The sequence below is a fragment of the Halichondria panicea genome, chromosome 14, assembly GCF_963675165.1.
Source record: "Halichondria panicea chromosome 14, odHalPani1.1, whole genome shotgun sequence".
NCBI classification, from domain to species: Eukaryota; Metazoa; Porifera; class Demospongiae; order Suberitida; family Halichondriidae; genus Halichondria; species Halichondria panicea.
In genome coordinates, this window is record NC_087390.1 from 2,050,080 (window position 1) to 2,062,936 (window position 12,857).

General features: G+C 42.0%; 2 protein-coding genes across 2 annotated transcripts; one reads left to right on the forward strand and one right to left on the reverse strand.

Annotated features, from left to right (window-relative positions):
• Positions 1-725: 725 nt before the first annotated feature.
• LOC135347462 (uncharacterized) lies at positions 726-8,318 on the reverse strand. Its single transcript, XM_064545467.1, has 12 exons — positions 8,028-8,318; positions 7,745-7,824; positions 7,262-7,396; positions 6,399-6,488; positions 5,556-5,624; positions 5,089-5,116; positions 4,762-4,896; positions 3,698-3,834; positions 2,844-3,006; positions 1,880-2,691; positions 1,282-1,383; positions 726-944 (listed from the first exon to the last, which is right to left on the reverse strand). The coding sequence occupies exons 1-12, from the start codon at positions 8,164-8,166 to the stop codon at positions 846-848; spliced, it is 1,989 nt and encodes a 662-aa protein (XP_064401537.1). The 5' UTR covers positions 8,167-8,318; the 3' UTR covers positions 726-845.
• LOC135347463 (MORN repeat-containing protein 1-like) lies at positions 8,297-12,833 on the forward strand. Its single transcript, XM_064545468.1, has 10 exons — positions 8,297-8,454; positions 8,508-8,579; positions 8,652-8,861; positions 10,069-10,159; positions 10,209-10,296; positions 10,372-10,468; positions 11,167-11,286; positions 11,422-11,587; positions 11,784-12,445; positions 12,595-12,833. The coding sequence occupies exons 1-10, from the start codon at positions 8,373-8,375 to the stop codon at positions 12,765-12,767; spliced, it is 1,761 nt and encodes a 586-aa protein (XP_064401538.1). The 5' UTR covers positions 8,297-8,372; the 3' UTR covers positions 12,768-12,833.
• The last annotated feature ends 24 nt before the right edge of the window (positions 12,834-12,857 follow it).

A 12,857-nucleotide genomic window follows, 5' to 3' on the forward strand; every position in this document is an offset into this window, starting at 1 on the left:
GTTCAGGTCCACTTCTGCAGGGTACATTGTATTAACTCACTCCACAATGTCTTTCTATAGAGTCAGATCATTGACTGCTCAACTTTGTTGTCATGGAGCTATATATAGGATACAATTCACCTTGCCAGCTTATATAGCAGAGCTGCACTAAGTGACTGTTTTGAGATCAGTTTTGCTTCACTTTGCATTTCACTTCCCCAATGTTTTTAATATGGGACTGTATAATAATAGTGCTGCACTTAGATTTCAGAGTGTGTGGTTTTTGTAGGTGGGTTTCCGGAAACATGCTTTGTGAAAGTATACACTGTGTTTACTTAGTTGAATTTCTCGTTACAACAACATTCAATGTTTGTGTTTATAGTTGATGGGTTGATACACACATGCATGAACACGTACACCCGGCAACCGATAATTGGAGCATAGCTTTGTACACACCACGTACTATATTTTTTGTGTGCTATGATCAGAATCCTTAATGCCTTCAAATTGACTCTATAGCTTACACAATCATACAGCCTACTAATAAATCATAGTACACACAATATCTGTGGTTAGTTTTGAGAATCCTCACACAAACATTGAAAGATGTTTCACTAAAAACTTTGTTGGTTTAACAGCCCTTATAAGCATGCAGTGTATCATACAATACATGCATGCAACATCTGTACACGTACGTACATCTACGATTTATTCGTTTCATGGTTGGCACAATTTCATAGTGAACCTTTCGGTTTTTCAATTTTTAATGAACAATAATATTTTGCCACAAAATAATAGGAAGGGTATAATTATCATCAAAGAAATCCCTGACAGCTAGCTATACTGCTACAAAACTCTTCAAGTTTCTAGTTTGTGTACTCACTGCTCCCAGCCCCCTCTTTGCTGTTGCCTTGGAGACTGTTTAACATGGACAGGAGAGCATTAGGGCTCGTCTCAGAGTCGTTCTGTGTATAGGAAAAACAAACAAGTGGTGAAAATTAATCCAAAACGGGGGAAGAGAGGGGCTTTGCTAAATAGAGATAAGACTGACAAATGCATGAGTACAGTACAAACAGTGTTAAGGGCAAACATACATACATGTACATGACAGTATGCACAACATATTCATAGCAACCACTCAGGCTAATGGGGCTATTATAGAGTGCCTCAATATAGGGGATAGAATGAACAGTGGAATAGTAACAAATGGTCTAATGGAGTACCCAGTATATAGCTGCCCTTGTATGGACACAAACAAACACTATACATGTGCATGTAGGTACAAACATACGACCAACTTACAGAGACGTCGTTGAGTCTGTAAGAGAGCATTGCCTGGGTTAGTGCAGTGGACAGATGAAAGGCAGCCTTAAAATCATCATCTGTCTTAATACTGGACCTGGCCTGAAAGAGGGGGATAATCATCATACACACATTAGGCTATTGTATGCGTAGGAGTACCAGCATTCATTGCATACACAAGAACATAGACACTGTACAACATTTTCAATACTCCACAAAATCTTTTTATAGAGGTCACCCTTGATAAAACCAACAGTGGCGGTGATAAAGAAGTGGCCTGGTAATACAGGTTGAGGTTGAAACACATGCTATGGAGGCCTGGCTGTGTGTTTCAAACTTTGATTGAGACTTTTCAAGCAAAAGCAACTTAGTCTTATCGAGGGTGACCACAACAGACTGGTTTCCTCCGTACATTATATTAGTGTGACTACACCAAAAATATAACACTATAACCACAAGCAAATGCAACAGCCATAACGATAGACTCTACATGTTGTTCTTGGCAGTGGGAAACTTATACAACACCTTACAATCAAAACCGCTTACGCCTTCAAAATCAACATCTATAATTGTACATTGTAAGCATACAAGGTCTCACCAGTGTGTTCAAGAGAGACTTCTGTGGCTGTTCAGTGGGTGAGGGTACTCTTTGAGTGGGTGGGGGTAGTCGTTGAGGGGGCAGGTCAACTTGTGGTGGAGCCGGGCTGTTGTACATCGGCATAGTCTGTGGGTTGTGAGGATATTGTACCCGTGGAGGAGGCCAACTATTTTGAGGGGGTGGATATTGAAACTGGTTTTGCTGTAGAGGACTCGCTTGAGTGGGTGGAGCTTCAGCAAAGGTTGGTGAAGAATATTTTGGTCCATTATACGGTGGAGAGATGGGCGGTTCACTGTAATTGTAGCGACTATTGGAGGGATAGTCACCAAACAGTTCATCATTGTAGCCACCATACGAGGAGCTTCTCTGCTTGCCGCGACCATTACCACGAGAGATAGACTCCCCCCACTGTGGACTCCTTGGCCCATAACCGTGCCCCCTGTTCCCACGTCCACTGTACTGATCTTGACGATTGTCACTGCTCCAATTGTCCGATTGGTTTCGATATTGCATTCCTCCTCTATTAGCTCCACGGCTTTTAGCCGGAAATTGTTCATGACTATCGTTGGTCCAATTATCAGAATTTTTTCGATATTGTATTCTTCCTTGATTTCCACCCATCTGGGGAATCGATCCAGAGCCGTTAAAACCACGACCTCTCCCCGAAAAGTCTCGACTATCGTGATACTGATGGGCACCCCTTTCAGAACTTTGCTGTGTAAACTTTGGAGCACCTCCTTTTCCTCTCTTCATGCCACGCCCCCTTGGATGACTAGATCCCCTTTGAGCAGGAGTCACAAAATCACTCTTGCCTGTATGAAAATAAAGACTCAAGTTAAATAGTGTGTGTCCCTGCATGGTGTGTGCGTGCGTGTGTGTGAGGGGGAGGAGAGGGTGGGTAGGTGGGTGGGTGATGTTAACAGATAGTTTCTAATAGCAGCAGTGTGTATGTAAGCCCACATACTTTGACTTTTCAGAATTCTTCTCCGAATGAGCTCGATTTTCTTCCCCTCTCTGGCCTCGATCTCAGTGGCTACGTCTCTGAGGTGATTGTTGAAGTCTCCTTTGGTGGAGCTAGTCTCACCGACCTTCAGGGCAGCATCATACTTGTCAGGGTAATCGCTTTTCTGAATAGAGAGGAGGAGGGTGGGTAATGTTAGTCTCTTAGAGTGGGTACTATACATGTACAATATAGATATAAGTATTTGACGATGCAGACAACTAAAAAGCAAGTCTCATTTTCGACCGTTAACGATCTTTTGGGTATTCTGACAAACGCATAGGAGTCTATTTAGGTACAAGTGACATAGCTCAAAATGGGAGAAAAAGAACAAAGAAGGATATGAAGATACTGTTGTACCACTGCTGAAGCTAACTGCCAGAGAAGCTCAATGAGCCAAGATTCACAATCTTTGAACTTCACTTACTAACTACCTGAATACTTATTTCGACTATGTGGGAAAGTAGATTCCGACACTTAGGAATCTGTGCACTTGCAGTTGTGCGCCAGTACTTCAATTGCATGAAGATCTGATACACATGTGACTGTGCAAGCACGAGAGAATTTGATCATTGCAACTATTACAATAAGAGAGGCTCACAATAGTATGCCTCACCACACAGCACATGTACACGCATGTACATCCATAAGCCAGCTATATACATGTACATGTACATAAAAAGCCAACAAATACTCAAATAATCTGATACTACATGTGGGGTTGCATTTGTTGCAATTCGGGTGATGATCATTATATACAATCATCACCCGAACAAAGTACAAGCAGATGACTACTGCTTATCACAATTAACGCTCACCAGCACATTGACTCGATGTGCCGAGGAGGTGAAGTGAAGATGAAAGTTGTTCGCATCCACGGCTACATTGCACAGAGTGCATATGTAACCCGGATTGGTGTCTTCAGGTCTACCCGTTTCTACGGCATGTTGTAAACCTGCAACAGTATCATACAGTACATAATTGGGACAGTTAATTAATCATAAGATTGTATTATAGCAAAATAGAAGCTCTTCAAATTCTCAGTAGGTTAAGAAATACCCTACTAAGTAACTAATGGACATAACTAATTGCCGTCTTGGTCTTAGACCCCCCTCGTAAAATATGAACAACATTGAAACACAAGCTTCTAGCTGAGTGAGAGAGAGTGCTACCATGAAAGGGCATGTAGCAGGCAACCGCTCAGTGCTATAGTTTTAAAGAACCCCAAGAACGAAATGCTAAACAATTCATAAGTGGTGGTTTCAGGATACACACGGAAAGACTAACAAACACATGTTGACTGTTGTCAGTGTACAAAACTTCAGTGGCAGATGCTTATTGTTGTCCTTAAAGCACACTTTCATTTTTAATCTACACACAATGATTGCTCTTGCAAGTTGTGCGTAGATCTATACAAACTTGAATGACAGCATTCTTCATACAATAGTCCCTCCAGTGAGGTACCAGTCACCTATGGAACATGTACATTTACAGGGATGTGCCCACACTTGGCGGTGGTGGTTGGTACATTGTAGTAACCACTTCTAGACAACGGCACTAAACAAAATCTTAGGCCAAGTTTACTACTGTACATGAAGGAGGCAAATTTGTGGGCTGAATTGAGATTGCATGATGATTGAAATAGTCATCACTTCGAAAACACTGGGCACATCACTGCATGTACATCTACAATCATGTACTCTTAATTAGTACACCCCCATCCTATAGAGCCTCAAATCTGATGGGTACAGACTTGAAGACCAACCCCAAAAAATCAAGTAATAGAACTCCCTTAGAGCTATTAATATGTGTCCTTTCTTTTTAGAATTGGATCATCCAAACCCACGTTACGAGTGCTCAAAGTGAGCTCCCTCCCACTCACCAATGAATGGCCCCTTGAGGGTAAAGAAGCCGGTCATAGTATTGGAGAGACCCAGAGTGATGCCGTTACCCTCGGAGATCACGTCCTTGCGTAGCAGCTGCTCGAGGTCCTCCCCAATGGTTGTGACTTTCAAATCTTTTCAGGGGAAAAATAGACATAATAATATTGAATTATTGACTTCTGTGTTCATTTGTAGTCACAGTCTCTATGTGTACATGAAAGCATACTGGTGTACAGAACACGCTGAATGCACGTAGGCCAGTATTTCAAGTATGTATGTATGTATACACAATTATTGGGTCAGTTGCTTTAATAGTAGAAACTTACGTTTGCCCATCATGAAGTAGCCCATGTTCTATAAAGGAGAAGATGACACACAGTGAAACTTATTTATTGCATGTGGTCAGGCAAACCAACAATAGTTGTATTAAAGACGTGGCCTGGCCTGTTTACACGTGTGTAAACAGGCCCTAAGCCTCTATTGCATGTGCTTTATATTAACGTGTATGTTAATGCGACTGTATTCAGGGCTACATTGGGGGGGGGGGCGATGGGCACAGTTTCGCCTCCCCCCCCCCTAGCAGATTCATTTGTACTGCTATAATTCTGTTGACTTCGCCCCTCCTACATTTTTAAATTGCCCAATTCGCCCCCCTGATTCAAAATCCTGGATGCAGCCCTGGTATTATAGAGAGAGAGCGTGAGTGACCTGATTACAAATGATCACACAAACTCATTGATATATGACATGTAGTAGTGCCTGAAAATACATGTACGGCTAGGCAGCACCTGACCTTGACATGCTTCCTCCCCTTCAAGTGGTTCTGGAAGATATCATCACAGGAGCACGCACATTGACACACCTGCAGGAGAGGGGGTGGGTGATTACAGTAGAGCACAAACGATGCAGAAGCAGGCCATGGCACTATTTAAATATTAGGTTAACTTGTAAGAGTAGATCTCTACTCTCCACTTGAACGGAAGAAGTAATGTAGAGGCTAACGAAATTACTTGTACATATACATGTACGAAGGGTTAATTTCAGGGGAACATTTTGCCCCCCCTCCCTAAAATTTGCTTTTGGAAATTTCCTGGGACATTAGATCAACGGTGGTACTAAAGTTATGATGTTCAATTAACTACAACCCCCTCCCCAAATAATATTTTAATCAATGGTTGTGAACTCTTTTAGTTCCCATAACTTGATTTCTGTGGATCCAATAAATTATATAAATGATTTTATGAGACTTTTCAACTGGTGTCATGAACTTGTCATCAAAGTTCATATTTGAGAGATATAGATCTATTTGCCGATTTGGCCAGACCATGGATCCAAGGCCGAAAAATGACAAATTATGGGCCCGCCGACATTTTGGATTTAAACACACCATTTGAAAGGTTTTAAGCGTTGATACATTGGAAATAAACCCTACAGTGAAGCGTGTCTCTAGCGGTTACGCTTGGGTATATCAAATAGTGGCTGTAATAAAGAGGTCACCTGCTAACACAGGTTGAAACACATGCTATCCAAACCCTAGGTATCAAAAGGTGACCTGTATAGATTGTAAAATAATGGTGACCACAATAGATAGTTCGTTAGGTTTCACTGTAAAGATAAACTGATTATCACAACTCACTTCACAATATTTGTTGGCATTCGGCTTGTCTCTGTTGATACTGATTATCCTACGGAGGTGCTCGATGGCCACTGTGTGACGTTCCAGTTGCTGCAGGGGATGGTGTAGTGTAGTTGTGTGAGGATAGTGTAGTGTGTGAGGATAAGTGTCACTGTGATAAGAATGATACTAACATCTCAAACCAGAGGAGTGATGGTCAGGATCAAAAGGTCCTTAATTAAAATCTGCTTGGAGGACTTAATTTGCATTCCATCAATCTACTCCTCCTTTGGTATCCCAACGGATTAGAGGTACCAAAGGAAAAATTAGACAATCAGAATACCCTCCTGAAGCAAATTTCAATTAAGACCTTTTGACGCTGTGTCTGATCTCAAGCAGTATGTCTTGAAACAATTACCTCTCTCAAAAGTATAAAATGTACAAGTACAGTACTGTACAACGAGTCTACGGTTACGTAATCAATAGCTAACAATTTAAGTTATGTGCATGTAATTGCAGCCATAGTGAGTGTACACTGTAATGGTTAAATTATCAGCTATAATTATGTATAAGTAAGAGTGCACGTTCTTCATCCATAACTAACAAGCATGAGGCCATTAATTATCACTACCCTCTACAGGGTGTCATACAGGGGGATATCCCCCCTCTAGCTCCAACCCCCCCCTAAAATATGAATTCAGGTACAGTAGTTGCATGACTAAGTGCCCATAGCTTGAAATTTTACATACTACAACCGGGTATTGAATAACAGTTGACCTTTTTTTAAGCAACATTTTCTAGTTACTTTTCTTATTTCCCCTCTCTACTTCAAAATCCTGTATGACACCCTGCTCTATAATACGCTCGTCCCTCCACCCACTCACTGAGACACTGCTGAGTCGTGTGTGACACAGAGTACAGTAATAGTCGTCCTCAGTACCACGTGGGCCGACGTAACTGAGTACTTCTTTGTTTACTTTATCCAGGTCCTCTTTGGGTACCAATGTGGGCAAGTCGAGCTGTGATCATGTGTGTGTGTGTGTGTGGGGGGGGGGGTTGATCGTCAATATCAAAAGAAAAATGTTAATTGTACATGATTGTACTATAAATGTAATAGTTGTACATTGACTGAACGTTGCACAGTTGTACATTGTATTTCGTGGCAGTATGGTGGTGAGTGTATACGCTCTGAGATGGGCTATCAGTTAGGGTAACCACGGGCACACATGATGAACAATGAATGGAACACAAAGGGGTGTACACTATTGATCATAACATCGCTTCTTTGTCCTGTTCACTCAATAATTATGCCAATGGATTGGTGTCTGTGTCTAGATAAAGACATACATACGAGTACAACCACATACCCTGAGTTTCTTTTGTCTTGGAGCTCCTCCATTCCACAGATTGTTCTCCTCCGGATCGCCATGGTATTGAGATCCAGAACCTAGATAGTACCGTGTGTGTGTGTGTGTGTGTGTGTCCGTGCGTGCGTGTGTGTATCTGTTGGGTACCTGTGACAACTTTCGACAAAGAACTACATGTACAGGATATAAATCGACCAAACAAAGACTATTCTATAACTGTAAATGCAAGTGTTACAAACAATGAGGTGTAAGAAGTTGTTCGTACACTATCGTTGGTACTAACCTGTTGTACTCACTCCAACAGAACCAATTTCAGGCACGCCATTAGCTGGTGGAGCTTTCCTCTTGCCTAGGGCAGACTCAGGTTGGTTAGCTCCTAGACTACCTGGGAAACCCTGCATGGGATTCCTTGTGCTCTCCATTATTTAGTATGGCTGCTAGAAAGGGACCACAATGGGGCTCCAGTGGCTCCAAATGTCTACTTGCTTGAGTCTCTTCGATCGTCTTGTTTACTTATTCACAGCTAGCTATATGTTATGTACAAGAACATGGCTGCCACGTGGGCAAGCCATATAAACAATGGTTGTCTTGGCAATAATAATTTACATTGTGAGACTGAGCTGACACAATGCCAACGTTAACCCAAGTTGCCAGTAAGGTGGACATTAAAGACAAGTATGTTGGAGAGACAAAGCATCAAAGGAGACATGGTGATATAATATACACTGATTATATTTAACAAACTACGTTTCGTATCCCTCAGGCTATGGTGTGTACAAGTACGACAACCAGTTCTTTCGCTATGAGGGACAGTGGGACAATGGCGTTAAGCATGGTATGTGTACACCTTGAACACACAAGCAAGCAGCCCCTGAATCACTATATCTGTCACACACACACACTATAGGGCATGGGAAGTTGATAATTGGAGAAGGTGGCTATTATGAGGGACAATTTGAGAGGGGCGAGATCCAGGGTCACGGCTACAGAGTGTTTGGACTGAGTGGGTCGACATACTCTGGCCAGTTTCAGCAGGGAGAGATGCATGGGCAGGGGCTGCTTAGAAAGACCAGTGGAGAGCAGTATGAAGGGTCCTGGGTCTTTGGGAAGAAGCAAGGTGCAGTTGTGTAGTGTGTTACCAGGGTTGCTTCAAGGATTTTGGGTCAGGGGGGCGAATGCTTCAGTGCACGCCAAACTAGGGGGTCCGGGGGCATACTTCCCTGGTATTTGAGGGCCTTAGATCGATTTTGTGCACTTTTATCTCACAAGTCATTAGCAGTACCAATGCCTATTAATCTGCCAAATCCTGGGGGGGGGGCTCAATGCCCTGGTGTATAATATCCAGTACGTACAGTGTCCATCAGGGTAGGTGTACACTTGGTTAAGTTATGGACTGCACATGAATAAACAAACTCTTTCTACAGTTGAAAATAGGTAATTCCCAGTCACACTTGAAAAACCCTCAAGCTTTTCGTAACACTTGTACCGTACCCTCGCGAAAATACGCCCACCCTTTTCTGCAAGAAGTCTAGGCTTATTAGGGGACTGGGCGTTTAATCGCGAACGGCGAGTTTTCATTCAAATATACGCCCACCCGCGGCCTCAAATCGAGGTTTACACTTTGCTCTATGCCAATTCTTATTGTATTTTCATTTTAATACATAGTATGAACATTATTTTTATTGACAACAACAATGTTATAAACTAATGCATGAGTATGATTAAAGCATGACAAGAGAATGAACATGAAGAAGTGGACTCTGAGTCTGACTCTATTCGTTGCTGTTGATGTTAGATGTAGCAGAAACTTCTCGAAGGATGGTAGGTCATACTCCTACAGAGCAGCTATCAGGTACTTTGTTTCAGAAAACCAAGGCAAGGTAACCTGCAAAATTAGCCTGTGTGATAACTTTCTTAGACTTTGTGTTTCCTTTCTCAGCATATAGGACTACTTGTTCCCTTCATATACATGGCAAACAGATCCATACAGAGAAAGTTATAATGTCTGATCTTGGTCCAGCAAGAAGTATAGTCTTACTAGCTACTATACTACCTAAAACTTCCTTTCTTCACTAGTAAACATTCAGCTACTGCGCATGCTCAACTTCTTATTCTGGGTGGGCTTATAATCGAGTGAAAATACCCTCGTGCAAGAACATTGAAGCAAAAGAGGGGATGGGCGTTTATTCAAGATGGGCTTATTTTTGCGAGGGTACGGTATTTTGGAGCAAAATAGAATCACAAATGCTCAGGCTAGGTAAACGTTGCCACATATCATTATGTATACACGTGTAGACATCTACAATACATGCACATGTGTGCAGGTGAAGGAATCTTCACAGATGCCGAAGGTGGTGTGTACGAAGGTGGTTTCCACGACAACAGAAGACATGGTGAAGGACGGCAAGTTTTTAGGTGAGTTTCTATGTACGTGTGTAGTTATTTACATATTACCCATGCACAGCAATGGAGACCAATATGACGGTGAGTGGGTGTTGGACAAGAGACATGGACACGGACTGCAGCGCTACTCCAACGGAACTATCTACGATGTACGTCGTACAATACCAGTCCTGGAATATAGGCTGTATACAGCTGCTATATTTATATCGTATTTCTTACTGCAGGGTCAATGGAGGGGTGATGTGTGCCATGGTGAGGGCTCCATTTCTCATGTCTCTGGAGTCACCTACACTGGACTGTGGGTCAATGGAAGACCAGCATGTAAGAGGGACTGTATGTTAGTTTCACTGTCTTCTCCATTTAAGAGAACTTTGGGGTAAGGGTTAGGGTTCATCGCATTGTCCGATGTTCTACCTGTATTGTAGGGGGCTGGAATTACTGTTCTTGTTAGAGGGGCGTCCAATACAAGTGTACATTATTCAGGGGGTCTTTTATTCTAGAGACTTGAGTGTGCACTACCTATACCACCGTAGTACAGCGAGCAATTTGAGGGGTATAAATTTTCGCTTTTTTCGCAATAGCTGCATGCACCGTAAACATTTATACCCACGAATTATAACCAAAAGCTCCTAGTCCACGAAAATTTAATGTTATTTTTCCGGCTGTGAAAGTTTATAGCCTCGAAATATACCTGCCCACTATACGGTATTATATAGCTAGTGAAGTAATAGTACAGCATGAGTTAATAGTACAGCATGAGACCAAGTGCTGTGTATGAAATATATACAGGCACAAGCCCGAGAGTGAGCTGCTTATAACTTCATACAACACTCGGTCTCGTGCAATAATTATGTGTTTTATAACACGACGACCCTCTACCAAATCATGTCTCGAGGCTACACAACCTTGTAATAAAAATATGTAACACGGAAGGGACTGTATGACTTTTGTTACACCCGTGTTACCTTGCCAACGTAATATCTGTGTACACTATTGTATTAATCTCTCTGTATATGCAGGTGAACCAGTACGGCTGGAGCATGTCAGTGAGAGGGAGGAGGTGTTATCAGTAGAACAAGGAAAGCCATTTTCACTCAACGTGCAGTGTGTGGACAGCAATGGAGAGATTACCACTCTAGGTACGGCAACTTAACACAGTGTTGTACATTGACATCTATAGCACCAATCAATGTATATACATACATTTGTTTAATCTCTGAACTCCTTACAAAATACTGCAATGGTAGATATTTGCTTTCTCTCCCCCTATGTAGAGAGTGGTCGATGCTTCAAGGTAGCAGCTGCCATCAAGAAAGCTGTCTCCACGAGGAAATCCAAGATGAATCGTTCTCCCTCACCTTCAAAGGAAGCTGTCTCCACGAGGAGATCCAAGACCTCACCTTCAAAGGACACTATAATACCTGTTATCTCAACGCCATTGTAAGTAATCGTACATACCGTATAGCGAGTTATTTTCGTATGGTGGAAATTTTGGTATTTTAGAGCACCTATGAAAATGAAATTTTTTAACGTCACTCCTGAGCTGTACGATAATACAAATGGGTATTTTGTGCCAACGAAAATTACCTGCTGTACGATATTTGGAGTCTTATGATTGTGAACCTTCTACTTGCAGTGGTTACACAGCAGTGCAATACAGCATACTGCAAGTATCCAGTATATCAAGCCAAGACGAACTCAAAGATGACGACAGTGACCCTAACTCGGGGAAGAAGGTTGCGATAGAAAACTCTCCTGAACTAAAAACTGGTGAAGGCGATTCAGAAAACGACTTGATAACTACAAGTACCACTGATGTCGAAATGAAAAGTCCACCGTCTAGGATGAGAAGAAATCGAAGCGGCTCTTTGCATCCTAATCTTTTCACTCAAAACACACGCTCTCTTGTAATGGGAATGAAATTAAACACAATCGGTTCAGAAGAAAGCAAAGTCCAAAAAAAGGACGAGGAATTCTTAGACACGCTAATCTCTCCATTACCAGCTCAAGTGACCGATGGTCGAGCGTCATTCAATGATCTCTTCATACCTCCACCTCCTCTCCCTGATATATCACACATTACACAGTCGTCTACCTCTAAAACTGAAGTTAGCCCTGAGAAAGAAAGCAGATCAGATTCAAGGTCGTTTAATAGGTCTCCATCACAGCAATCCTCGCCACGTGGCTTGTCCTCTAAGACAAGTGCATTGTCTCTTAAAAGTAAAAAGAGCTCTGAGAAGATTAGAGCTGAGAAGGAGAGGCTGTTGAATCCTAAGAGAGAGAAGTATGCTCTACCAGGTTTGTCTTCATGAGTTCTTATATTGTAATTATAAAATTCTGGTATTGGTACTGTATATGTTTTGTAAGGCTCTGTACATTCCAATATCACAAGCTTTTTCATAAAAGTATCTTGTCTGCTCATAACCTATTTTTTTCTTTCCTACTAGGCACATATGTGGTGATAATATCCGAGGTGACTGATCCGCCCTTCCTGGATGGTCGACTGCCAGACTTATACGTTGAGTTGAGAGTGGTGGTACCAAAGACCAGCAGAGAACAGTCCATGGACAAACTGCTTAGATCAAAGTCTAGGCTCAAAGCTGTGTCTAGGATTAGTTAGGCTGAGTATAAACTCCTATTGTTACATGTACTGTATACCGTTTAAAGAAAATTAATTTTGCAGTTGTGAGTGTCTACTGCACATGCGTGG

Bases quoted from the DNA above. Each gene is read 5' to 3' on its own strand.
- LOC135347462 (XM_064545467.1), bottom strand. From the start codon at position 8,166: ATGGAGAGCACAAGGAATCCCATGCAGGGTTTCCCAGGTAGTCTAGGA. The intron at 3,835-4,761 runs GTGAGTGGGAGG...ATACTGTTGCAG, and splicing joins CCTCAAGGGGCCATTCATTG to GTTTACAACATGCCGTAGAA. The intron at 1,384-1,879 runs GTGAGACCTTGT...CCCCTCTTTCAG, and splicing joins AGTCTCTCTTGAACACACTG to GCCAGGTCCAGTATTAAGAC.
- LOC135347463 (XM_064545468.1), top strand. From the start codon at position 8,373: ATGCCAACGTTAACCCAAGTTGCCAGTAAGGTGGACATTAAAGACAAG. The intron at 10,160-10,208 runs GTGAGTTTCTAT...ACCCATGCACAG, and splicing joins GAAGGACGGCAAGTTTTTAG to CAATGGAGACCAATATGACG. The intron at 10,469-11,166 runs GTAAGAGGGACT...CTGTATATGCAG, and splicing joins GGTCAATGGAAGACCAGCAT to GTGAACCAGTACGGCTGGAG.